The sequence below is a fragment of the Aristolochia californica genome, unplaced genomic scaffold, assembly GCF_029961685.1.
Source record: "Aristolochia californica isolate CCGP_79_NKW_82.1479 unplaced genomic scaffold, dmAriCali1.0.hap1 SCAF_4, whole genome shotgun sequence".
In the NCBI taxonomy this organism is placed as follows: Eukaryota; Viridiplantae; Streptophyta; class Magnoliopsida; order Piperales; family Aristolochiaceae; genus Aristolochia; species Aristolochia californica.
The window spans coordinates 8,639,209-8,667,075 of NW_027182103.1; the positions used below are offsets into that span (position 1 = coordinate 8,639,209).

At 33.6% G+C, this 27,867-nt stretch overlaps 2 protein-coding genes across 2 annotated transcripts in view; both read left to right on the forward strand.

Annotated features, from left to right (window-relative positions):
- Window positions 1-27,544, forward strand: LOC137962624 (uncharacterized). Its single transcript, XM_068809614.1, has 2 exons — window positions 1-27; window positions 27,196-27,544. Exon 2 carries the CDS (start codon window positions 27,204-27,206, stop codon window positions 27,537-27,539), a length of 336 nt encoding a protein of 111 aa, XP_068665715.1. The 5' UTR covers window positions 1-27; window positions 27,196-27,203; the 3' UTR covers window positions 27,540-27,544.
- The window catches only part of LOC137963086 (uncharacterized), a 53,815-nt gene that overhangs the window by 21,756 nt on the left and 4,192 nt on the right, over window positions 1-27,867 (forward strand). The gene's annotated exons all lie outside the window — the stretch shown is intronic.

Genomic DNA, 27,867 nt, shown 5'->3' on the forward strand with positions numbered 1-27,867 from the left:
GCAAGCGCCATTCGGGCCTCATCGCAGGTAAGTCAGGTTGCCTATGGAATTGGATTCTTCTGGTCTTGAGTGCCCTCATCGATTTGTTGTTATTCTTTGTGAAATTGCAACACATTGTTCTATGTTCTTCTATACAAGTAGGGTTTTGAATCTTTCGATACAATGTTGGTGTTAACCGATTAGGGCTTTGGCAATGGTTGAAATTTTTTACTGAAAGATGCGTTGATCTTGCGCTGGTTGTTTATTTTATTTTTTTTGGCGGTTCAGAAACTATAAACAACGGATGTAGTGTTTTAAATGTGATACTAGGTTTGGGAAGGGGTCGGTGGGGATTCGTTTTTGAGGAATGAGAGAGGGGTCCAATCTCTGTTTTTTGCTGGAAAAGTAGAAAAGAAGTAGCAGAGGAAGAAATAGAAACGAAAAAGCAAAAAAGAAAGATCAACTTTATGTTTTTTGTGGCTTCTCTTTCTCTTCATTTTGTTCCCTTCTCTGTTGGTTTTACACATGGTATAGTAGCTTATCTGCCTGGTTCTCCCATAGTTTACTCTGCTTTTGTCATTAACTTGTTTCTCAAATCTGTGTTTCAGATGTGCTCCATATATAACCAATAAATCCCACTTAAACACTGAACTTATTCAGTGAGTTTAAGTCTTTTTTTTTTTCTGTACTTTTCTCTCTGCCTCTCTGTATCGGTGTCGTTAGGAAAGGGTGTAATTTCAGAACCCTTGCATACTTGTTTTCTATTAGAAACTCTTGTTGCTTTTGGTGATCAAACATAGTTAGCCACTGCGGTAGGTAACTAGCAAGAACACAGTACACAATTATGGCCTCAGTCACTGCTGTAGGTAAACAGCAAGAACACAGTACACAATTATGTCCTTAACCTCTTTGTTGCTCATCTATCTTGGTATTCTTGTCGATAAGTGGAACTGCCAATAATTATAGATAGAGGTCCTTGTCATCACCGATTGTTTCTGCAAATTACCTATAATAATAGCCGACAACATCAATTTTTAACCGCATTGCGGACTTCTGCTTAATGACAATTGTTTAAAGGGAAATTTAGTCACCAACAGTAAAGTGTTGTTGAAGACCCTAAATCCCTGTGAATGAGCAACTAATTGGTTTGTGAGGAGTGTATACCCTAGGGGTATCTAACTGAGAAACTGTGTTGATCATTTCATTACGTAGCTCATACAAGCCCTTGTAATCATCATTATGTGGCTCAACTTCATGCTCAAATTGTTTTGGAAATGACTGCAGAGTTTTGGATATAGTGTTTACTTTAAGGTGAGGTTTGTTGACTAATGGGAAAATGTCAGCTGCCGTTTGGAATCTGCCGTTCGGATGAGGAATTGTAGGACAAAATACATGATATAAAATATTTTAGCATGGCAGCCAGAGCCTGTTCCATGAATGATCTATATGAGAGACTTTTGTACCTTTAATAATTCTAATTTTGTCGTCATATTAATTATATTTATTTTTGTGCTTCAATTTTTATTATATGATTCTGTTTTGATATGGAATCATTTACTGGGCCTTGGCACTAGATAAAGTCAGGGGAGAGCGAGCTTCTTGTAATTAATCACAGGTATTCCATGCTCAACATCTGTAAGTAAATACATCCTAAGACATCTTAAGCTTTATAGCGTCTTTCATGTGGGTATTTTATTATCTTTATTTTCAGCTTTCAGACTTTATGGATTATGGATACTACCGCATGGCAAATCAAGGAAGTCATTCAAGGTTTGATTTTTAACTTACTTTGATCTAACTCTATATTTACTAAATCGGTGTTCCCCCTTTTAAGGATCTCTGAATATTATGGAGATCTGTGACCAGATTATTACGGAGAAACTGGACTTATTGAAGGAAATATCTACCAATCAGTTGCAGCAGAATGTTGATCCTGTTGATCCACTAAATAAGCTTCTATATACTGGTTTGATGTCATCTCTCACAACTTTTGGCAATAACATATTATTTTGTGATGCAGGTATCTCGTTTCTATTTGGATCTGTGACCATAATTATGTTTTAATGATTGTATTCTCTATGCATGTTAACAAGCTTCTCAAAGGATTTTGAAATGTCTTAGAGGATCTAAAGACATCTCAACTTTTCAGTTAACAAACTTTGGGGCACTTGGTCTACCTCATTGGCTGGTATGCTCTCTAGAAAGTATTTTTGATAGGTAAATTACAAGTATCTACATGGTTGCTTTGTCATATTTTTTATGCTAGCTTGGTGTAGCATTTTATGAAATAGCAAGCTGTTTTTTTTCTTATTTGCAGTTTGTCTTTCTGCATTTAGGTGAATTAGATATGTTATAGATAAAACTTTGACCGATTTGTGTTGCTCTCACCTATATTTCAGTGGGAATTCATATGATGATAAGCCAAGGAACTATTTTGCTCAGCGTTTCAATGTTCTGCCTGGTATTAAGCCTTACATCTTTCTATTGTTATTCTAAGAGTTCTATCTATCATCCGCTCAAGTATTTGTTGAAGACTCTTTATAACTTGAATTTATGTATTACATGAAGCAGCCACTGACATTTCGTTGGACTTGTTCCACTGAAATGCAGGAAGATGTGACATTCAGTTGAGTGTTAACATTCCGGAATGCACCAAACTTGAACAACAGTTGCAAGAAGGTTCTTTCTGGAGTCAAGCAAGAGGATCTGCTGTTGAAATCACAAAATCAGATGCAATGGCGACATCTTCGGAGAAGGTAAGCAACCTCAGGATTCATTGAATTGAACAAAGCCTATTAGAGATTTATTTTCCATAAAAAATGTATTAGTATCTTGAGAGCTTACTTTAAAAAGTATGACAAATCTAGAGAGAGAGAGAGAGAGAGGGAAGGCGAGAGAATGAGCAAGAGGAGAGAAAAGAGGCACAAACTCTGAACGAGCTGAGTTGGGGGTTGTGCACGACCCCCAATGCTATTTATTAGGTTTTAAGTCCTAAATTATAGAATTAACAAAAATGCCCCTCTTATATAGAAAACACCTATTCCCTTATACTCCCATTCTCCTCTTCCTATGGATATAAAAAATTGTACACAGATTAAATCAAACATGCTGAACAAGGTAGTGCCATAATATAAAATATCCGATCATATAAAATGACCAAAATACCCTTGAGCTGATTTTCTCACACGGCCACACGGCCTTTCTGCAGGTTGCAGTTGCTCAAGAGTGGTTTGATGAATTGGATAACCTTGCCTTCTCAAAAGATGGGATGGAAATACCCATTGATGATGAAGAGAGAAATTCAAATGAAGATTCTGAAGATGAGAAAAGTGTGCATATTGATTGTGCAGTCAATATCAGTCTAGGGACCAGTGAGGTATTAGTCTTTTACACTTTTTTTCTTTTCTGTGAAGTTTTCTTGGTTTACTCATTATTTCTGAATTTAGCAAGCATAGCCATGCCTTAAAAGGGTTACCTTTATATTGGAATATTATTACATATGCCTGACGTAAAGAACTTAGTTATTTTTCTGTTGTTACGAGTGTATCCAAGTTGGTCTAGGGTACTTTATCAGGGTGGGTGGTCAAATCTGTCTGGGTTATTGTATCTCATGGTGCTCTCAATCAGAGATTTCTTGGTTGAGACTCGATGATCATCTAGGCTGAGACAAAATGATAAGTATTATTGGAAAATGTTGAAGCTCTGAAAAATAAAAATAAAATGCCTGAGACGTTAGTACAATAACGTAATTCTTTTGACAAATATAATAATGAAATTCTAAGTAGTTATTTCTCTTAAAAAAAAGAAAGAAAGAAGTAAAATACATCCATTATGAGTTGAAAGCACGTGGTCTTTTGATTTGTTCTATTTCTTTGTTCATTTTAAAGTTTTAACTATACGTTGTTATCTACTGGTTTTGATCACTTGTAGGCCACCGTTTTATCATTGATTTCAGTTATGAGGTATCAACTGTGGGGTTCGTTAGATTGAAACATTTTAATTATTTACCACCATTTTAAAGCTCCTCAATGCTGGAATTATTTATGCTATTTCAGACAACTCATGGGTAAGTTCAGTGCAGGTTGTACCAAAAAGGGTGGAATGATGGTGGTGAAAAATGACAACAATGAGTTTATTCCTACAAGAACAATCACGGGTTGGCGTGTATGTATGGATTACCGCAAGTTGAACAAAGCAACAAGGAAGGATTATTTTCCACTTCCCTTCATTGATTAAATGTTGGATCAATTGGCCAGGTATTCCTATTATTGCTTTTTAGATGGTTATTCGGGGTATAACCTGATTGCCATAGCCCCTGAAGTTCAGGAGAAAACTACATTCATATGCCCCTATGAAACATTTTCTTTTAGGAGGATGCCCTTTGGATTGTGCAATGCCCCAATGACATTTTGACGTTGCATAATGGCTATCTTTTCTGATATGGTGGAAGATACAATGGAAATTTTCATGGATGACTTTTCAATTTTTGGTACATCTTTTTACCATTGTTTACATAATTTAGCTCTTGTTTTGCAGAGATGTGAAGATAAAAATCTAGTCCTAAACTTGGAGAAGTGTCATTTCATGGCTTAAGAAGGGATCATGCTTGACCATAGAGTATCATCTAAAGGAATTGAGGTTGATCGAGTAAAATTGCAACCATAGAAAAACTACCACCTCCAAAGAATGTGAAGGGAATCAGAAGCTTTTTGGTACATGCCGGATTTTATAGAAGATTTATAAAGGATTTTTATAAACTCTCTAAACCTTTATGTATTCTTCTTGAAATAAATTCTGCATTTGACTTTGATAATGTTGGTTTGCAGGCCTTTAATGCAATCAAGGAGAAACTAATTTCAACACCAGTTATGACTGTACCTGATTGAAGTCAAGCTTTTGAAGTCATGTGTGATACAAGTGACTTTGCATTTGGAGCAGTGTTAGGACAAAGGCGAGACATTGTTTAGGGCCATATATTGTGCAAGCCGAACATTGAATGGAGCTCAATTAAATTATACAACAACTGAGATGGAGATGCTTGCTGTGGTGTTTGCTTGTGACAAATTTCAGACTTACCTCATTGGTACAAAGGTGATAGTGTTCACTGATCATGCAAATATTTGTTTGTCAAGAAGGATGCTAAGCCTAGGCTGATTTGTAGGATCCTGCTTCTTCAAAAATTTTATTTGGAGGTTTGAGATATGAAAGGAAGAGAGAATTCAGTTGCTGATTATCTCTCTCGGCTAGAGCAAGAGAAAGTAAGACCAAATTCAGTAATCCAAGAAGCATTCCCTGATGAGCAGTTGTTTGCATGTGAGATCAATCTTCCTTGGTATGTTGATATTGTAAACTACCTAGCTTGTAAAGTACTGCCACCAGATTTCACTTGCTACCAACGCTAGAAGTTTTTGCATGATGTGAAATATTATCTTTGGGATGAGCCTTTGCTGTTCAAAAGGTGCCCTGATCAAATCATTCAAAGATGTGTGCTAGAAGAAGAGATGCAAGCCATTCTTCATCATTGCCATTTATCATCATATGGAGGACACTTTGGAGCAACACGAATAACAACTAAGGTACTTCAAAGTGGTTTCTTTTGGCCTTCTATTTTTTGTGATAGTTATACTTTGGTGAAAACTTGTGAACGGTGCCAACATATGGAAAATATTTCAAGGCGTCAAGAGCTACCATAGTAAAATATCCTAGAGATTGAGTTATTTGATGTTAGGGGAATAAATTTTATGGGTCCTTTTCCTCCATTTGGCTTTGTTTATATTTCGTTAGAAGTTGATTATGTGTCAAAAGGGGTGGAACCAATTGCTACAACAACAAACGATGCAAAGGTAGTGTTCAAATTTCTGCATAAGAATATACTTACAAGATTTGACACTCCACGAGCTATTATTAGTGACGAAGGGACCCATTTTTGCAACAAGTTGTTTGACAACCTTCTTTCTAAATATGGTGTGAGCACATGATAGCACTTGGCTACCACCCTCAAACAATGGCCAAGCTGAAATTTCAAATCGAGAAATCAAGAACATCTTTGAAAAGACAGTCAACACCAATAGAAAAGGATTGGGCAAAGAAGCTTGATGATGCTTTGTGGGCATACCGTACAACTTTTAAAACACCTATCGGGATGTCTCCTTACCGATTAGTGTTTGGAAAAGCATGTTATCTCCCTGTTGAGTTGGAGCATAAAGCTTATTGGGCTATAAAGAAGTTTAATTTTGATTTGAAGGCAGTAGCGGAAAAATGACTTTTTCAATTGAATGAGATGGATGAGTTCCGGAACTATGCTTATGAAAACGTAATGCTTTAAAAAGAATGGACGAAGAAATGGCATGACAGACAGATTCTTCATCGTGAGTTTGCTCTAGGACAAATGGTTTTACTTTTCAATTCACGATTCAAATTCTTCCCGAGCAAGTTAAAATCAAGATAGATTGGTCATTATACAATAGACAAAGTTTCTGCTTTTGGAGCGATAGACTTGAAGGACAAGACACGGAATATATTCAGAGTTAACGGTCAGAGGTTGAAGCACTATTATAGAGAACATGTGGAGAAGAACTGTGCACTTATTCCTTTTGGAGACCCTAATTGATGAAGATTGAAAAGTCTAGCTGTAGACTTTAAAACAAGCGCTTAGGGGAGGCAGCCCATAGAACTTTCTTTTATTCCTCTATTTTTATTTATTGTTATTGTTATTTTATTTTTTTTGAATAATTTGGATTTTGATGCGGGTTTATTTAGCATGAATAAAGAGCTAAAAATTACAAACTACGACTGAATCACCATGAAACCAATGAAGTTCCTTTCATTTCTTCAATCTTTCTCACTTTTGAATTACAATGAGGACATTGTTTAGTTTAAGTTAGGGTGTGTAAACTCCCATAGTTATTTTGTATTCTTGATTCTCTTACCAAACATGTATTTGAGTATGATTGAACTTTATGGGACTTTGAAATTTGTGATAGAGGATGGGATTGAGAAATTTTTTTGAAAATTTCTTTTATGTCAGGCTGAGTTTTGTGGGTACTTTGATTTAAATCTTTGTCCATGAACATAATTGAGCACATAGTCAAATTTTTTTCTTTATTCCATTTTGCTTAAGAAGAGAATGAGTTGTATTAATTGGGTCAGTTCCATCTTGCTTTGCTCTAGAATCCATTGATGGATCCTTGAGGCAAAATCCTAGTTGATTCCAAATATTAGAGAAATGATCTAGGCATTTCTTGGTCAACTCCCTGATTTTCATAGTCAGTTCTGATTATCATGCCATCATTGCATGGTGTATTTCCATAGTCAACCCCCTTGAGCCTTATGTTACTAAGCATTTATTTGTTCTTTTAACTACATAAACCATTCCCGTTTTAAGCTTGAAAAACCATGAAATTACCTTTTACAGATTGAGAAAATACTTTGGTGGAAATTTACATTTAAAGAGAAAGTTAGTTCAAAGAAAATTATCCACATTATGTTTGCTCTGTTTGATCAAAGTGTGAAAAGAAACAGAAAAGAAAGTGAACGGTGAAAAAAAAAACAAATAGAGAAAACTCAATAAGTGGAGTGTGGATCACTTCAGATTTTTGTTAAAGGTTTACTTGGTACTACTTCATTGATTACAACAGCAATATTGTCATTCATTTTAGTAATTATTGACCTAGTCCAATTGCACAAGATTGAGCTAGTTGAGACGAGTCGGAGAGGTTGACGCGGCTCAGACTTTAAAGGTCGAATCAGGTGGTTTGGGTTGACTAGTCCGAGTGAAGACCGAATTGACTAAGTTCTCTAAATCAATTTGGCGCCAACGGGGATTCAAACTTGCATGCTGGAAAGAAATATGGCACCAATGACCATTAATCCCAACTAGCTTTATGTATTATAGTTGGATACACATAAAAAATATATTAAAATTACAGTAATACGTTTTTATGCAATTTCAATAATCGTGCAAAATTTATTTAGGTTTTATGCTTATTTTAGTTTTTTATGCATATTTTATGTTGGTCTAAATATATGGATTAATAATTGACATTCATTTTAGTAATTATTTTTATGACATATTTTTGGTATACATTTAAATATTTGAGTAATTACTATAACATTCTTAATTATGGAGATATAATTATTTAACCCTTCAGGGTAAATATTCTATTTAGGTGAGTAGTCAGGATGGGAAAGAAATATTTAAAAATAAATAAAATTCTAGATTGCCTACAGGCATAAAATATTCCTTTACAAACAAATTTCTAGGTCCCATCGTAAAGAGACATAATCACATATGTGTTATAATCTAACCCGACAGGAAAGATTATAATGACACGCTATTTATTTATTTGGATTATTTACATGGGTAAATATTCAATTTTTTTTGCTTCATTACATGTTAAGTAATACATTCCGTAGTTATTCTTGCTTCAAAGGTCTTTGCTAAGTGGTTCGCCAGGGAAATGGCTTCGTTGAACCAACAAAGTAGCGACTGTTAACAATAGAAGGTTGAAGACGCACTCCAATAATGGAAAAGATCATAGTTTTTTTTTTTTTTTAATCATGAAGATTATATGACTAAAAATTCAACAACGAAAATTATAGTGTAAAATAATTTTTTTGTGTTAGTGAGCACAATAGAAAGTACAATAGAAAGTGTAAAAGGGATATATTAATAAAAATGTCTTATATATTTAAAATTTGAAAGATAGTTTTATTTAACTTTTCAATTAATAAGTGAAGATAGATTTTCGTTTGACATCATTAAAAAATAATTTTAAAATTTAAATAAATTTAATTAATTTAAATAAATAAATTAAAATAAAATACTTAAGAAAATATTCAATTTTTTAATTGCCAAAGTGTCACTTTTACGATATCTAACTTCTCAGTCTTAAAATAGTAATTAAATAAAATATGAAAATGATAAATTTATATAAATAAAAAAGATGGTATTTTTATTATATAAAATTACTATGATAGATTAAAAAATTTTAAGAAATTTTTTTAAATAAAACTACAATGGATTTTAAATAATTTTAAATTAATAATTAATTTAACATTATATTAAGATGATAAACGTAAAATGATTAAAAAAAATCCTTAGTTTTATAATATCCAAATATTAATGAAATTATTAATTTTAAAATATCTTATTTTATTTTTTAAATAGTAATTAAATATAATATAAAAATTATAAATTTAGAAAATTAAAAAAAGAGGGTATTTTATTATATAAAATTACTTTGATAGATTTAAATTTTATAAAATAGTTTTATTTGACTAAAAAAATATCTTTCAAATATTTTTATATTAATAATAATTAAACATTAAATTATTAAATTTAGAAAATTGAAAAAAAAGTTTGTTTTACTATATAATTTAGCTTGGTTAACCTTTGTTAAATTTGTGGGGAGATAAGTTATTTTATTAACTCCATTTAAGGGCTTATTTTGTGCATTTTAGAAAGTGTTGGAAGAAAATATAATTTTTTATTTTAATGAAAATTTCTTCTAATTTTCGTCTTAGAGAACTCATTCATGAGTAAATAATAAAGGTGTGTTTGAGTATTTTGAAAAGTGTTGGAAGAAAATATAAAATTTTAATTGTCTAAATTTTTTTCGCCATATGAAGACTAGAAAAAGTTCTTTTAATTTTTCTCGGTTAAACCTTTTTTAAAAGTTTGGGAAAACCAATTTTTTATCACCTCGATTAAAGACTAAATATTTAAGAGCTAAGTTCTTCTAATTTTGCTTGTTTAACCTTTATTAACTCTGTTAAAAATCCTGTTTTTTTATCAACTCCATTGAAAAGTTTAGGGGCATGTTTGGAAGAAAATATAATTTTAATTTTATTAGATTTTTTTAAATTTAAAGATCAAATATTTTTTATTTTTCTCGTTTAACCTTTCTTAAAATAGTGGAAAATAATAATTTCTTATCACTTATATTTATTCACTTCGATATATATGCAAACTTATTCACTTTGATTTTTCAGTCATATCGATGTTATCCTTAAGCCAAAAATTGAAGTTCGAGTTGAAATTTCCTATTGTTGACCAAAGTAAATCAGAAAAATAAATTTTAGTCCTTGTTATATTTATAGTAAATAATTAATTATTTTTTAAAGAAGTATATAGAATTAAATTATTTTTTAAAAAAGTAAATAGAATTAAATTATTTTTATTTATTCGGTTGTATTTAAATATCTTTTGATAAATATAGTTAAGCTAAACATTTTTAGATACTTAAATTATCATTTTAATTTATTTATGTAGCTTAAGATAAAATATATTGAATGGGCCGACGACGGTAGTTTCGACGGGAAAATTGCTTTCCTCCTTAGTAGATTTAAATTTTGCGGGTTTTTAAAGACTTGTATAGTGCATGGAAGTCGGGACCTGGTGTCATGATTCTTGACCTGGCCGAGTTGACTCAGATTTAAAATTGATTGGGTTAAGTTAGCGATTCAGGGTTTAGGGTAATACTCGAACTTGAATCTTCTATAATGGGTGGGTTTTCTCCGACTTATCCCTAATCTCACTTAAGTATGTCGATGTCTTGAGCCAACTTAGGTGTTCTACTTATGACTTTTAGGGATCTAGGCTGAGTTCTAATTCTAAGTTATAACACCTTGGTAGAGATTTGGAAAGATTAGACTCGGTAAAACCTCGCCCAAAGTCTAACTCAGGACTATTCAAGCAAACCGCTGCTTAACTCAATTTTGACTCATTTTGGACACTAAAGTGGACTCAAAGGTCCCAACAAGGAACCCCGAGTTTTAATCATAGGACCATATGTAACACAAAAATAGACAAAAGTGGAGGGTTTTCATATATTGGTTTTTAGTATTTATACCATGTATATAATTCACCACTTTGATCATTGTTTTTGTACTTTGAGTTATACACAACATAAATATGTACTAAATGAGAAAAGTTTTTTTTTTTTTAAAGAGAACGCTAACAACCCATATAACTAACTAAATTGTATAATCCATATTCATGAATTGTGATTTTTATATTCATTAAGTTCACTCACATATCAAGTGAGTCAGATCACACTAAGACTTAGACGAGTCGAGTAGAAGAACATGACTCAATCATTCTATTTTGGTCAAGTCCTTTTTCGACTTGCTATTGAACTTTCGAATCACAATTTAATTTGAATTATTATATGTTCAAATTGATTTTTTTTTCATTTAAAGATCTAGAAAATTTTCTACTAATTTTGCTCGTTTAACCTTTCTTAAGATGGTGGGAAATAGTGTCTTATCACCTCCATGGAATACGGTTACTCACATCAATTTATCTTCATATCCCTATCATTTCACTTCGATTTTGTAGTCATGTCCTTGCTTGCCTCGTGGTAAAAATTGAAGTTCAAGTTGATAGTTAGTCTTGTTGATAGAAGTAAAACATGAAATCGAACTTTGGTCGTTGTTTTAATTACTACAAAAAAATTTATTATTATTTAAATAATAAATTATTTTAATTATATATAAATCTATTGTGATAAATATAATTCTAAATATTTTTAAGAATTTAATTATCAATTTAATTTTTTTAAGTAGCGTAGCTGTCAACTGTCGTCTAATACCGTGAATGTTAGGGGCGAGTTGAAGCAAAAAAGAAAGATCAACTTTATGTTTTTTGTGGCTTCTCTTTCTCTTTATTTTGTTCCCTTCTCTATTGGTTTTACACATGGTCTAGTAGCCTATCTGCCTAGTTTTCCCATAGCTTACTCTGCTTTTGTCATTAACTTGTTTCTCAAATCTGTGTTTCAGATGTGCTCCATATATAACCAATAAATCCCACTTAGACACTGAACTTATTCAGTGAGTTTTACGTCTTTGTTTTTTTTTTTTTCTGTACTTTTCTCTCTGCCTCTCTGTATCGGTGTCGTTAGGAAAGGGTGTAATTTCAGAACCCCTGCATACTTGTTTTCTATTAGAAACAGTCGCCGAGGGAGGAAGGCCTCCCTCTCGACCTTCGTCGCAGACCCTCTCGACCTCCCATACTTTGTGACGGAGGTCGAGAAGGAGAGGCCGTAGAGAGGGAGACCGGAGTGAGATGCCGAAGCCGAGAGAGGGAGTAGAGAGATGGATGCAGAAGCCGAGAGAGGGGGTGCAGGAACAAAATGAGAGGGCTGCTCGTTTCATGTACATGAATGCCAAAATTGGGAGAAAAACACTTTCCATCGTTTACGCTTTGGACATGATCTCATGAGTCATGTTAGTCATGTACATGACTTGAAGTCCGGCTCTCCACTAATGACCTCAGGACATGAACTGAGTAATGCGATTAAAGTTCATGTACTGAGTCAACTTGTCTAACCCCCTCTTGGAAAAGGGTTGGAAAAGTCATTCTTAGGCACTCACACTTGGTTGTGTATAGAATGGCTTTTCTAAATAAAATGAAGGAAGCATAGTAAACTGTTTGTACTAACAGATTTACATTTCATGGCAGGTAGCCGTTGTTGATACTTAGGGGGGGTTACTCAACAAAACGGAAATTTGAAGTTCATCTTCATTTTCTGATTCAAATTCATTTCATTCATCTACATGAACTTCATCTTCTAACTTGGTGTTAGTGTAGACGACTTCATGTGCACTGGAAAATAGTTTCCAGTGTTAGTGCCCCAACATGAGAAAAATATAAAAAACAAGAGAATCCCTAAACCCTAACAGTATATTTAATTAAAACATAATCCTTCAACCCCAAATTAGGTAAAACATGTATTATTACTACACAAATAAGTAATTTAGTGTATAATTAAAATGTATTAATATACTCATTAATTGAATTAGATATTATATTTATTTAATGATTGCATTTTATTGTGCATTAATACAGTAATTACGTGAGCCTATGAAATACACACATGATTAATTATAAGTAATAAATAAATAACGTTATAGATTATAGAAACGAATGTAATAAGTTTAATTATTAATTTATTAATAACATATGATATACTTTAACCTACAAAGGAATGATTTAATAGGAAAAATTGATTTAATCATAACTTTAACACACTATATATTTGTACGTAATATTAAATAATAATATGTTTTCGTTAAATTTGAAACCATTGATTTTATTAAATACAAAATGGCTTAATTAAACCAAAATAATTGATCAAATGCTTGATTTAACAATATCTTAATTACCACTATTAAATCACTCATATAATATAATAATTAAAAAATAATTATAATGAATAAATAAAGAATTATTTTATTAATAACAGAAGATGACTTTTTTACGTGGTATTAATTAATAATATATTTCCACAAAATTGAAAATAATTAATTGATCAAATGCATATTGTAACTATATTTTATTTACATGACATAAATATTTAGTTTAATAAAGTAACAAAATTTTTAAAAAATAATATATAAATAAATATACAACTTCATTAATAACGTAAGAAAGATTATTCTAATAACCAGTTCGTGACTTTACTATTAAAATCATCAAATTACAAGTTTAATACCAAAGAACAACACATGTTCAAAAGCAATAAGATACAATCATTAGTTATCATTCCACATACAAGTCGCTATGTCATCTCGAAATTGTGCGGCTCTTGTGGATTCTAATGCACGCTGCCTTCGAAAGCTTGTTGATCGGGTATCCTTTTCCACAAGACCATCTCTATCATCGCTGTCTGTATCACCTGATGCACCTAATTGGACCCCATCACCTCCTCCATCAAATTCGTCATCCGAATTATCATCTTCCAAATCAAATATATCATTGTAATCCTCTCCACGTATATAATTGTGCAATATGCAACATGCAATTACAATTTTTGTCTGCATCTTAAAAGAAAATGGAGCGCCATTCAACATTTGAAATCGAGCTTTTAAAGTACCAAAATTTCACTCAATAGTATTCGGCAAAGATGAGTGTTTTCGGATGAGTAATATTTTTTCATTCCTAGGAATATTATTTCCAAATTCTTGCATATGATACCGAGCTCCTCGATATGAAGCCAAAAACTCTAAACCCTAATCGAGAACCTTAAAAAAACCCTAATAAACCCTAAACCCTAAACCCTAATTCCAGAACTTAAAACCCTAAACCCTAATTCCAGAACTTAAACAAAAAACCCTAGACCTTAAAAATCCTAAAAGCCCCAAACCCTAAACCCTATCACCCAATAAACCTAAATTGAAAAAAAATGAAAAAATCTAAACCCTAATTCCACAACCTAAACCCTAACAATACCATAAATCCTTAACCTTAAACACTTAACCCTTAAATACTGAGCACCAAACCCTAAAAACACTAAACCCTAACCCTAATCAAGAATTTATACCCTAAACCAGAATTCTAAATCCCACAACTATGCATAAATAACCCCAAATTAGGCACTGAAACTAAAATTAAATCAAATACAACACTAATTTAAGTGGAAAAAATTAGAGTTTAGTCATACCTTCTGAAATTTGGGGAAAATAGAAGCCAAATGGGGAAATTGATGCCGAATCGAAGTAGAAATTAAGAAATCGATGCCCAAATGTCAAAATCGAAGAAAATCGAAGAAAATCGAAATCGAAATAGGGGAAATTGAACGAAATCGGAAGGTATCTTGGGGGAAAAGAGAATAGCAAGAGGGAGATGGGAGTGGGAGGCCAAAAAGGAGAAGGGAGTGGGAGGCCGAAACGGAGAAGGGAGTGGGAGACCGATGCCAGGTTCAGTTCGTCGGCTCGTGAGCCGGCTCGAGGTGAGTTGGGATTGGTATCGGGATCGGGATCGGGAGTGGCAGTGGGAGCGAGAGCGAGGGGGGGGGGGGGGAATTTTCCTCCCCTCATCATCGCCGAGCCCCTCCTGTCGGCTGTTGTTGCCGCCTCTACCACCGTCGACAGCTGCTCGTCGGCCGCTTCTGTAGCCATCCGTTCGATTTCTTCCTCTCCTCGTCGTCGCCTCTGTTTTCGTCGCAGCCGTCATCCACAACAACAGGTCTTCCAAGGTGCCGTAACCCTCTTCCCTCCGCGTTGTCTCGGCGGAAAACCAGAACCAGTAAGTTAAGGGGAGAAATAATATCCCCCCTCCCCCGCACGAAGATGATTTCGCATGCGAAATCATAAAGTAAAAAAAAAAAAATTCCTTAAACTATCCTTCCTCGTAGCTCTTGAAAAAATTAAAAATAAATTATATAGAAATAGGTTTCTATGAACTATTAGTGTCTCATGTTTTTTTTAAAACATTTTTCTAATTGAAAATTCTTATTAAAATCATATAATTTCCTAAGTAAGATTTTCCTACCAAGATGGGGTAGAAAATTGTATAGAAATTTTTTGAATAACTATTTAACAGTTGATGCAGTAATACTTGTAGCATGAAGCAATTTTCATTGCAATTTTGTGTTTGACATTTTATTTGATTAAAATTTTATCGATAAGTATAATAATATATTAGATTGATTATTAATTTTTATTTATTTCCCTAGAAGAGGCAATAAAAGGTCCATTTAACTTTCCAAAGAAAATTTTAAAATATGTCTTGTAATTTTCTAATAAATCACTAATAGTAATAAGATTTTATTTAAAGGTCTTTTTGGGAATATGTATCATAGGAAAATATTTCTAGTTTTTCCTAGAATATAAATTTCCATCTAGGGGCACTAAGGAGGCCATAGTAAATTTATGGCCAGATTCAAAATTTACAAAACAAGCTAGACAACAATTGGAGTAAAAAAGATTAATATTGGTGCATTTTAATCCATTATTGAAATTAAATCCTGAACCTCCCCTATCATTCTTTTTTTTTAAATGTATACTTAATTTTATATATAATTTATTCGAAGTCACCCCTACGTGCGAGATCATAAACAAGGAAAAAAACAACTTTTTGTCCCTTCCTCACGGCTCTTGAAGAAATTGAAAAGATATTTGAGTAGAAATACGTTTCTAGAGACTATTAGTGGTTTTTTCAATAAACGTTCAAAAGACATTTTTAGTAGAAATATAGGGACCATTAGTGCCTCATGTTTTTTGAAAATATTTTTATAATTATAAATTCTTGTTAAAAAATCATATAATTTTCCAAGTAAGATTTTCTTGCCAAGATGGACAAGAAAACTGTATAGAAAAATTTTGAATAAGTATTTGACAGTTGATGATATAATACTTTTAGCATGAGGCAATTTTCATAGCAATTTTGCTTTTGACATTTTATTTGATTAAAAATTTATCGATAAGTATAGTAATATATTAGATTAATTATTAATTTTTATTTATTTCCTTAGAAAAGGCAATAAGATCCATTTATCTTTCCTATGAAAAATTTAAAATATTTCTTGTAATTTTCTAGTAAGTCTCTAATAGTAATAGGATTTTATTTAAAGGATTTATAGTTTTTATTTGGGTGATTGAAAATTGATAGTGATATTTCATTTAATTTTGTTGTGTTTGATTATTGTATGGAGTTTATTCATAATGTTATGCATTGTATAGAGTGTTTATACTATTTTATGGAGTGTATGGAGTGTATAAACAATTTCATGGAGTGTTTATGGAATGTATAGACAATTTTATGGAGTGTTTATGGAGTGATTAGACTATATAAACAATTTCATGGAGTTTTTATGGAATGTATAGACAATTTAAAGGAGTGTTTATGGAGTATTTATGCAGGTATTATATATATAGATTATGCCCAATTTTAAGTAGAGGTCATGCCGAATTTTATATAAGTATTATATACATAGATTAAGCTCAATTTTAAGTAGAGATCATACCCAATCTTATATATGTATTATATATATAGGTCATGCCCAATTTTGATGTAAAATATATGCATAATTTTATATATAATTTATTATATATATATTTTTTGAAAAGTTTTAAATGTATGTTGAAGCTCGAGCTCAGCTCGAACTTGGTTAAAATTTTTGGGCTCGAGCTCGATAACAATTTTAGGCTCGAGACGAGGTTTGGCTCGAAACTTGGCTCGAAATATTTAAATCAAGCTCGACTCGAACATAGGCAGGTTCGGGCTTGACTTGGCTCGATGCCACCCCTAGAGGGAGAAGCGAGTGGGAGGTTTAGAGGGAGAGCAAGTCCGAGATAGAGAGAAGGACGCCGAGAGGAGGTTCGCAGCGAGAGGGATAAAGAGATAGAGGCCGTAGAGAGACGGAGACCGGAGAAAGATGATGGAGAAGAGAGAGGGAGTAGAGAGATCGGGGGCCGTAGGGAGACGAGAGAGGGGGTACGGGAGATAGGGCCAAAAAAATCGAAATGTAGAGACCGAGAGAGGGGGGAAAAAATTCTCAAGGGTTCGAACTCTGGCCTTTGCTTCATCTGGATGAATGGTAAAAATGGGTCGAAACCAAATTCCATAATTTAAACCGTGGAGATGATTTTTGAATTCATCTTAGTCATCTAGATGACTTGAACTCGGGTGCTGCACTAACGACGTCAGGAGATGAACTGAGTAATGCGGCTGAAGTTTATCTCCGGCGTCAAGTTGACTAACCCCCTGTAGTTGCCACCAACATGTATTCTCTTCCTAATTCTCATGACTTAGTTGATACTTGAAATTGACTTTAGCAAGACCTGCTATTGTAGTCCCAAGTGGGTTACAAGCACAATGGTTGTACTTGAGTCCTTTAGAGTTCCTGTAATAAAGCAACGCTCTAGAGACATGAAAGAGAGCTCTCCAAAGAAAAAAAATTGGAACTCCTGTTTACTGTCCATAATGAAAGGGAGCTTTCCAAATCTGTTTCCAAATTATCCCATTCTTTTGAAGATAAGTTCCAAATCTTACGGAATATGGATTACAAGGGTGGGTCAACTTGCCTTAACTTGCCCTGTTCCATAACCTTTAGACCTAACTTGCCCTGTTCCAAAAGTGGGTCAACTTGGTCAAATTACAAGGGTGCTTTGCTAAGTGGTTCGCAAGGAAAATGACTTCGTTGAACCAACAAAGTGGCGACTGTTAACAATAGAAGGTTGAAGATGAGCTCCTCTAACAGAAAAGACCATAGTTTTTTTTGTTTTTTTTTTATCGTGAAGATTCCGCGACAATAAATTCAATAACGAAAATTATAGTGTAAAGATTTTTTTTTTGTATTAGTATGCACAATGAAAAGTATAGTAGAAAGTGTACTAGGAATTTGTTAATAAAATACTCTTATATATTTTAAAATTTTAAGATAGTTTTATTTGACTTTTCTATTAATAAGTACAGAAAGATTTTAACTGGATAGCATTAAAAAATAATTGTAAAATATAAAAAAGTTAATTAATTTAATAAAGCATGTAAAAAAATAATTTTCTTTAAAATATCTTCTTCGTCCGTAAGATTTCTTTCTTTCAACTTCTGTTGACTGAAACACTAGAGACCCAGGCAAGAACCCTCGAAAACATCCCATTTACCGCAAAAAAAAAAAGCAAAAGCATCAGAAAATATAAACAACGGATATGGATGACAATTTGGTAATTAACTTTTTATTTTTCATGGCATATTTCTGCTGTTCTTTGTTCATTTCGAAAGAGGTCAAGTTTCGCAAGCGCCATTCGGGCCTCATCATAGGTAAGTGACGTTGCCTATGGAATTGGATTCTTGTGGTCTTTAGTGCATTCATCGATTTGTTGTTATTCTTTGTGAAATTGCAACACAGTGTTCTATGTTCTTCTATACAAGTAGGGTTTTGAATGTTTTGATACAATGTTGGTGTTAACCGAATAGGGCTTTGGCTATGGTTGAGCTTTTTTACTGAAAGATGGGTTGATCTTGGGTTGGTTTTTTTTTTTTTTTTTTGGCGGTTCATAAACTATGAACAACGGATGTAGTGTTTTAAATGTGATACTAGGTTTGGGAAGGGGACGGTGGGTATTCGTTTTTGAGGAATGGGAGAGGGGTCCAATCTCTGTTTTTTTTCTGGAAAAGTAGCAAAGAAGTAGAAGAGGAAGGAATAGAAATGAAAAAGCAAAAAAAGAGATCAACTTTATGTTTTTTGTGGTCTCTCTTTCTCCTCATTTTGTTCCCTTCTCTGTTGGTTTTACACATGGTCTAGTAGCTTATCTGCCTGGTTCTCCCATAATTTACTCTGCTTTTGTCATTAACTAGTTTCTCAAATCTGTGCTTCAGATGTGCTCCATATATAACCAACAAATCCCACTTAGTCACTGAACTTATTCAGTGAGTTTTACGTCTTTTTTCTTTTTTTTTCAGTACTTTTCTCTCGGCTTGTCTGTATCGGTCTCATTAGGAAAGGGTGTAATTTCAGAACCCTTGCATACTTTTTTTCTATTAGAAACTCTTGTTGCTTTTGGTGATCAAACATAGTCAGCCACTGCGATAGGTAACTAGCAAGAACACAATACACAATCATGGCCTCAGTCACTGCTGTAGGTAAACAACAAGAACACAGTACACAATTATATCCTCAACCTCTTTGTTGTTCACCTATCTTGGTATCCTTGTCGATAAGTGGAACTGCCAATAATTATAGATAGAGGTCCTTGTCATCACCGATTGTTTTTGCAAATTATCAATAATAATAGCCGACATCAGCAATTTTTTACCGCATTGCGGACTTCAGTTAATGACAATTGTTTAAAGGGAAATTTAGTCACCAATAGTAAAGTGTTGTTGAAGACCCTGAAACCCTGTGAATGAGCAACTAATTGGTTTGTGAGGAGTGTATACCCTAGGGGTATCTAACTGAGAAATTGTGTTGATCATTTCATTACGTAGCTCATACAAGCCCATGTAATCATCGTTATGTGGGTCAACTTCATGCTCAAATTGTTTTGGATATGACTGCAAAGTTTTGGATATCAAGTTAACTTTAAGGTGAGGTTTGTTGACTAATGGGAAAATGTCAACTGCTGTTTGGAATCTGTCATTCAGATGGGGAATTGTAGGACAAAATCACTTGATATAAAATATTTTAGCATGGCAGCCAGAGCATGTTCCATGAATGATCTATATGAGAGACTTTTATACCTTTAATAATTCTAATTTTGTTGTCATATTAATTGTATTTATTTTTGTGCTTCAATTTTTATTATATGATTCTATTTTGAATTTTTTTTATCAAGAGAATGTAAGAAGTTATGCTTTTGATCTATAAGATGCTCATGATTTATACTTGTGTTGCAGCTTGATCATCATATTCTTGCAACTTCTACTTTACTTTCTACCATTGGTCTGGAGTGGGCCATAAGGAAATTAGATGTTCATCCTGTGGTTCAATCTATAATTAGGACCACCATGGGAATGGCAGCACTTCATACCATAACAATCTGCAAATTAAACTATATATATTGGACATGGCTTCTATTTTACGACCGTAGAGGCTGAAAGTTGTAACAATTGAGTGAAGCAATGCTTCTTCCTTTTTAAAAAATGGAAGCCCAGGAATACTTAGCTATGCTTTGTTTGTAGCTGTAATAGGTACCCATGCACAGAACACATTTCTTGTGCCACACAATGGCTGTAATTCGTTGCTAGGTGTTCGTGTCCATATCTCTGTTAAAAATCTTTGCTTGGCCTGTGTGAATTATTTTGTAGCAAGAATCTTTGTTCTGTTAAGAATGTCGTTTTCTTTGTTTTGACATAAATGACTAAAATAAAAACACAAAAGGGTATGGTATTTTTTTTTTTTTACCCATTTATGAAAATGAGTAGTGTTAAGGGCCCTTCCATGAATGCCCCATCCATTTAATGCCTACATTTGTCTGCATGGAAGATCAAGCAGCATAACTAGGAGCTCTGCTCATCTTGTTAAAAATTTAGTCAAAATGTTTGTAACCTGATTTGGCATTGTTTTGAAAATCTCAATGGACCTATTTGGACATGGGAAATGAATGACATGAGCTTGATTTATATGTGTGTTGGCTACAAAATCTGGAGGGCCCAATGGGTCAATCTGGTTGAGGTACTCTGTTAAGCCATGCTCAAACTACTGGTTCTGTGCTTTTCAACTTAAGTCATGTATTGACCCTTTTTTTTTTAGAGGGGAAGAAGGGGGGGGGGGGGGGGGGGCGCGGCATTATTGAGGGAAGATTAACCGACCTAAAAATAGTGGACTCTCAGCAGACCTTAAGTCCTTATCTTAGCAGGTGCAATGTGTTCCTAACACATCTCTTGATTCTAAATCCTTTTCTAATGGTGGTGGAAATTTTTATCTCATTTATGTTGAGTTGTTGCAGTGAGCTAACAGAATGTTCATCAAATAACTTTTGATTTTGAATGAAGTGAAAGTGTATTTTACTTGGAAAAGAGTTTGAAAAGTCATTCTTAGGCCCTCACACTTAGTTGTGTATAGAATGACTTTTCCAGGTAAAATGAAGGAAGCATAGTAAACTGTTAGTACTAAAAAATTTATATTTCATGGCAGGTAGCCGTTGTTGATACTTAGTTTCCATCAACAGGTACTCTCTTCCTAATTCCCATGACTTAGTTCATACATGCAATTGACTTCAGCAAGACTTGCTGTTCTAGTCCCAAGTGGGTTACAAGCACAATGGTTGTACTAGAGTCCTTTGGAGTTCCTGTAATAAAGCAATGCTCCAGAGACATGAAAGGGAGCTTTCCAAATGAAAAAAAAATTATACTCTTGTTTACTGTCCATAGAGAAAGGGTGTTTTCCAAATCTGTTTCCAAATTTTCCCATTCCTTTGAAGAATGGTTCCAAATTTTCTAGAATACAATAATATAATTTGATATGTTCTGAAAAGTATTTCAACTGTTTATTTTCTTGAGGATTGCTTTAATTTTTTTGACAGGTGTAAGATGATTCAGGCTTGATACTACTTATATTTTTTCATATCTAAGATGCATATAGGGGTCAACCCTTCAAAACTGCCAATAAGAGTGTCAAAATCCTCCGAACAACTTTTAAATGGACATTTTAAGGATTTTTCATGAACTGGCTCACAACTCCCACAATAAATGAGATATCTGGCTTGATAACTGTAACATAGATCAATTTACCTACTAACCGTCGGTATCGATTTTTATCCTTGAGTGTAGGACCCTGGGTGTCATGTAGATTACGATTAACTTCCATGGGGGTGTCTATGAGTTTAGCATATAGAAAACCATACTTCTGTAACATATCAAATATATATATTCTCTAAGGAGGAACAATATCTTGTTTGCTACAAGCGACTTCGATGCCAAGGAAGTACTTGAGAGAGCCCAAATCCTTTGTCTAAAAAAGAGTGGTCATATATTGTTTAACTTTTGTAATACCATCAAGATCATCACCAGATAAAACTTTGACATCTATTTAGACAACCAAAACCACCGTACTAGTCTTCTTTTTTAGGTAAGAACATAGAATACTCACAATGACTCCTATAGAATCCAAATTGGAGTACCACATCACTAAACTTTTCAAACCAGGCCTATGGACTCTGTTTAAGTCCATAAATAACCTTTTGCAGCTTACACTCTTTTGCAGTCTCCCCCTGAGCAATATACCCAGGAGGTTGTTCCACATAAACTTCCTCATGTAGATCACCATATTGAAAGACATTCTTCACATCGAGCAGAAAGAGAGGCCAACCCTTATTAACAACCACATATATTAAGAAACGCACCGAAGTAAGTCGAGCCACAGGAGAGAATGTCTCAAAGACATCAACTCCAAAAGTTTGCGTATACTCTTCTGCTACCAACCAAGTTTTGTATCGTTTAATAGAGTCGTTAACATTATCTAGAGAGAGAGAGAGAGAGAGAAGGAGAGAGAGTGAGAAAGAGGAGAGAAAAGAGGCACAAACTCTGAACGTGCTATTTATTAGGTTTTAAGTCCTAAATTATAGAAATAACAAAAATGCCCCTCCAATATAGAAGACACATATTCCCTTATACTCCCATTCTCCTCTTCCTATGAATATAAAAATTTGTACACAGACTAAATCAAACGTGCTGAACAAGGTAGTGCCATAATATAAAATATCTGATCATGTAAAAAAACCAAAATACCCTTGAACTGATTTTCTCACACGGCCTTTCTGCAGGTTGGAGTTGCTCAAGAGTGGTTTGATGAATTGGATAATCTAGCCTTCTCAAAAGATGGGATGGAAATGCCCATTGATAATGAAGAGAAATTCAAATGAAGATTCTGAAGATGAGAAAAGTGTGCATATTGATTGTGCAGTCAGTATCAGTCCAGGGACCAATGATGTATTAGTCTTTTACTCTTTTTTCTTTTCTGAATTTAGTAAGCATAGCCATGCCTTAAAGGGTTACCTTGATATTGGAATATTATTACTTATGCCTGACCTAAAGAACCTAGTTATTTTTCTGTTGCTAAGAGTTTATCCAAGTTGGTCTAGGGTACCATATCAGGGTGGGTGGTCAAATTTGTCTGGGTTACTGTATCTCATGGTGCTCTCAATGAGAGATTTCTTGGTTGAGACTCGATGATCATCTAGGCTGAGACAAAATGATAAGTATTATTGAAAAATGTTGAAGCTCTGAAAAATAAGAAAAAAATGCCTGAGACATTAGTACAGTAATGTAATTCTTTTGACAAATATAATAATGGAATTCTAAGTAGTTATTTCTCTTCAAAAAAGAAAAAAAGAAGTAAAATACATCCATTATGAGTTGAAAGCATGTGGTCTTTTGATTTGTTCTATTTCTTTGTTCATTTTAAAGTTTTAACAATACGTTGTTATCTACTGGTTTTGATCACTTTAGGCCACCTTTTTATCTTTGATTTCAATTATGAGGTATCAACTGTGGGGTTCATTAGATTGAAACATTTTAATTGTAATTTTATTTTAATTTTTTGATCCAGACCTTGCATCATCTAATTTGAGATAACTTTATGGTTATTGCAGTTTGGATGACTTGAATGCATTCATTTAGTATTTGGTAGTGATGTTTTTGTAAGGTCATATATTGTATCTTAAGAAATGATTTACTGAAGAAGTTCTTCTGTGAAAACCATGTAAGAGAACTTTTGGATATCATCATATAATGTTTTACTAAGTTAAGAGTTTCACAGTTTTCTGTAGACTAATGGACTGTTTTGAAACCAAGTTGTCTTTGATCTGTGTCAAACTGGCCAAATTAAAGATGTCTTCGCAGAGTCAGTTAGCAATTAACTTGCTTGCTGGATGTGCAAGATCTGGCTTTCGATTGATCCATAATTCTTGATTATTATATGGTTTTTTCTTTCAACCTTGGTTGTCATTGCAGTTACCTGAAAGAAAAAAATGCAATTATTAGTAATGAGCTAGCCAAATGAGTAATTAGCTATTCGATAAATACCCTTGCCTATACCCAACTTTTTTTTCCTTGGAAAGGTCAGGCCCCATATATTTAGCTGTCAAGGTAGGAATTTTATACATGCATTGCAGGCCTTGGATTCCTTATTGTTGTTATAGGCCTTCTATCATAATAACGAAAGCCTACTTCCCATCACTCGTTTTGGAGCATGAAATACTTGGTGTCGCTTTCTTGCAGGTGATAGTTTCTGCTGTACTTTATTTGAAGCTAGATGATGCAAATAATTGCCTTGATGAGAAGGTCTCAGAAATCGTGCTGGACGTGCTCTAAGTTGCTTCTGGAATCAGGAAGAGATTTGAAGAACCTCGTTTTCATGAAACCTATGCATTTGAGATTAAGGTTAGAATGTGGTGATCACCCTAAACCCAATAAGTTGCTTTTGTCATTAACTAGTTTCTCAAATCTGTGTTTCAGATGTGCTCCATACATAACCAATAAATCCCACTTAGACACTGAACTTATTCAGTGAGTTGCAGGTCTTTTTTTTTAGTACTTTTCTCTCCGCCTGTCTGTATCGGTGTCTTTAGGAAAGGGTGTATTTTCAGAACCCTTGCATAATTATTTTCTATTAGAAACTCTTGTTGCTTTTGGTGATCAAACATAGTCAGCCACTGCTGTAGGTAACTAGCAAGAACACAGTACACAATTATAGCCTCAGCCTCTTTGTTGGTCACCTATCTAAGTATCCTTGTCGATAACTGGAATTGCCAATAATTATAGATAGAGGTCCATGTCATCACCGATTGTTTCTGAAAATTACCAATAATAATAGCCGACAGCATTGCAGACTTCAGCTTAATGACAATTGTTTAAAGGGAAATTTAGTCACCAACAGTAAAGTGTTGTTAAAGACCCTAAATCCTTGTGAATGAGCAATTAATTGGTTTGTGAGAAGTATATACCCAAGGGGTATCTAGCTGAGAAATTGTGTTGATAATTTCATTATGTAGCTCAGACAAGCCCATGTAATCATCATTATGTGGCTTGACTTCATGCTCAAATTGATTTGGAAATGATTGTAGAGTTTTGGATATAGAGTTATTTAATTCTCGAACTTGAATCTTCTGTAATGGGTGGGTTTTCTCCGTTATATCCCAAATCTCACTTAAGTATGTTGATGTCTTGAGCTAACTTAGGTGTTCTACTTAAGACTTTTAGCGATCCAGGCTGAGTTCTAATTCTAAGTTATAACACCTTGGTAGAGATTTGGAAAGATTTGACTCGATCAAACCTCGCTCAAAGTCTTAACTCAGGACTATTCACGCAAACCGCTGCTTAACTCAATTAGACCTTGCCTCATTTTGGAATCTAAAGTGGACTCAAAGGTCCCAACAATGGGCCCCGAGTTTTAATCATAGAACCATATGTAACAAAAAAATAGACAAAAGCGGAGGGTTTTCATATATTGGTTTTTAGTATTTATACGATGTAAATAATTCACCACTTTGATCATTGTTTTTGTACTTTGAGTTATACACATAACAAAAATATGTACAAAATGAGAAATTTTTTTATTTTTTTTAAAGAGAACGCTAACAACCCATATAACTAACTAAATTGTAGAATCCATATTCATGAATTGTGATTTTTATATTCATTAAGTTCACTCACATATTGAGTGAGTCAGATCACACTAAGACTTAGACGAGTTGAGTGGAAGAACATTACTCAATCATTCTATTTCGGTCAAGTCCTTTTTCGACTTGCTCTTGAACTTACGAATCACAATTTAATTTGAATTATTATATGTTCAAATTGATTTTTTTTTCATTTAAAGATCAAGAAAATTTTCTACTAATTTTGCTCGTTTAACCTTTCTTAAGATGGTGGGAAACAGTGTCTTATCACCTCCATGGAATACGGTTACACACTGCAATTTATCTTCATATCCCTATCATTTCACTTCGATTTTGTAGTCATGTCCTTGCTTGCCTCGTGGTAAAAATTGAAGTTCAAGTTGACAGTTAGTCTTGTTGACGGAAGTAAAACATGAAATCGAACTTTAGTCGTTGTTTTAATTACTACAAAAAAAAATTAATTTTTTTAAATAATAAATTATTTTAATCATATATATAAATCTATTATGATAAATATAATTTTAAATATTTTTAAGAATTTAATTATCAATTTAAATTATTTAAGTAGCGTAGCTGTCAACTGTCGTTTTCTTAGGATTTTTTCGGTTTCTTAGGCTTGTATTAGTGCCAGCCTTAAGAAGCCTTAAAATGGACAAATTTGTGTACTTGTGTAAACCATTTGGTCTGATCAAACCTTCTTGTCAAGGACAAGTACCTTTACGGTAGCTGCCCGTGCTAATGTTAGTGTCTTGAGGAAAATTTCTAGTTGGTGCTTTGTCTCTGAACTAGCTTTTTCCTTGTTCTCTTTTTTGTACATTTTTTGTCATGTCCTTTGGATTTGATTTTGCTTAATTCTTTCTATAAGCCAGTAAGAGAGCATATGTGCTGCTTTTTTGCAAGTCTGTACTTTAGAAAGAATGCTTGAAAGTAGCTGTGAAGTTGTGAATGTTTCCTGTAATATATCAATGTTTTTTTTTAAGGGTTTCAAATAACAATATTGTTGTATAAAGGACCCTAGGGTCTTTGTTAGCCCAAGTGTGTTATAAACTCTCTTTCTAGCTAAAACAACAACCTTTTTTTCCCTTGGCTAATAATATCATTCTAAGATGATATGTGTAAAATTTGATACTCTACAACTCAGTTCACAACATTAATGTTGATATTGAGCTTTGTGGAGGAACAAGTCCACCGTATATCCTATAATATTACATTTTTTTTCAAACAAAAGATGCCCATAAGAGATTGAAAGGGGAAAATATTGTTTGGTATGTAAATAGAGTTTGTCATGAATTATGTGCATGCCATGGATGTAGCTCAAAGAATAAATGTTGATTGCTTGATGTTGAGCTAAGTATAAAGGATGCTATGTGATAGGTACATGCATGAAAGGGTTCATATTGGTCCCTTGCTCTGGACTTCTGGGTACCTCTGCTTCAACCAGTGATGCAGTCCAAGCTATCATCCATAGTCTCAAGATTCACAGCAACATCTTCTTAAATCGTTTAGAATTTGAAGAGAATCCGTTTCGGTCATTAGTTAGTGCAAGAAATCAACGGCTTCCATGGAGGCACTGGAGTGTTTTTCATGAGATTTTCGAGCTTGTTTTTGGGAGGGTTTCTTCATGGATTCATATGATCTTCTCCACCAATGACTTTGCTAACAAATGCGTTACCAAGAATCTCTCCTTGTTTCTGAGGTGGATTATTGTTTTTCCCTAGAGAAAGTTGTGAGCTACCAAGACATTTGAGTTTTTTACTTGTTGATCATGATTTTGATAAAAGGATTGAGCCTTTTTCTCAATGTCTATATTGGGGACTTCTTTGGTTCAAGTGTCATGCCTGTTTATGGTATCCTGAGTTTTCTTATAAGCAGTATTAAAAAAAAATCTAAACGGATTAATAGCACAAGTTCCTAGAGATTACCAGTAATCTAAGTCATTTCTTGCCTGTCCTCATTAATATACAATGTTTGTTTCTTGACTAAGTCATTGGTCTTTGTTAATTAACATACATGCACAAAGATGAGCGCTTTTTGAATTCTTTGAAC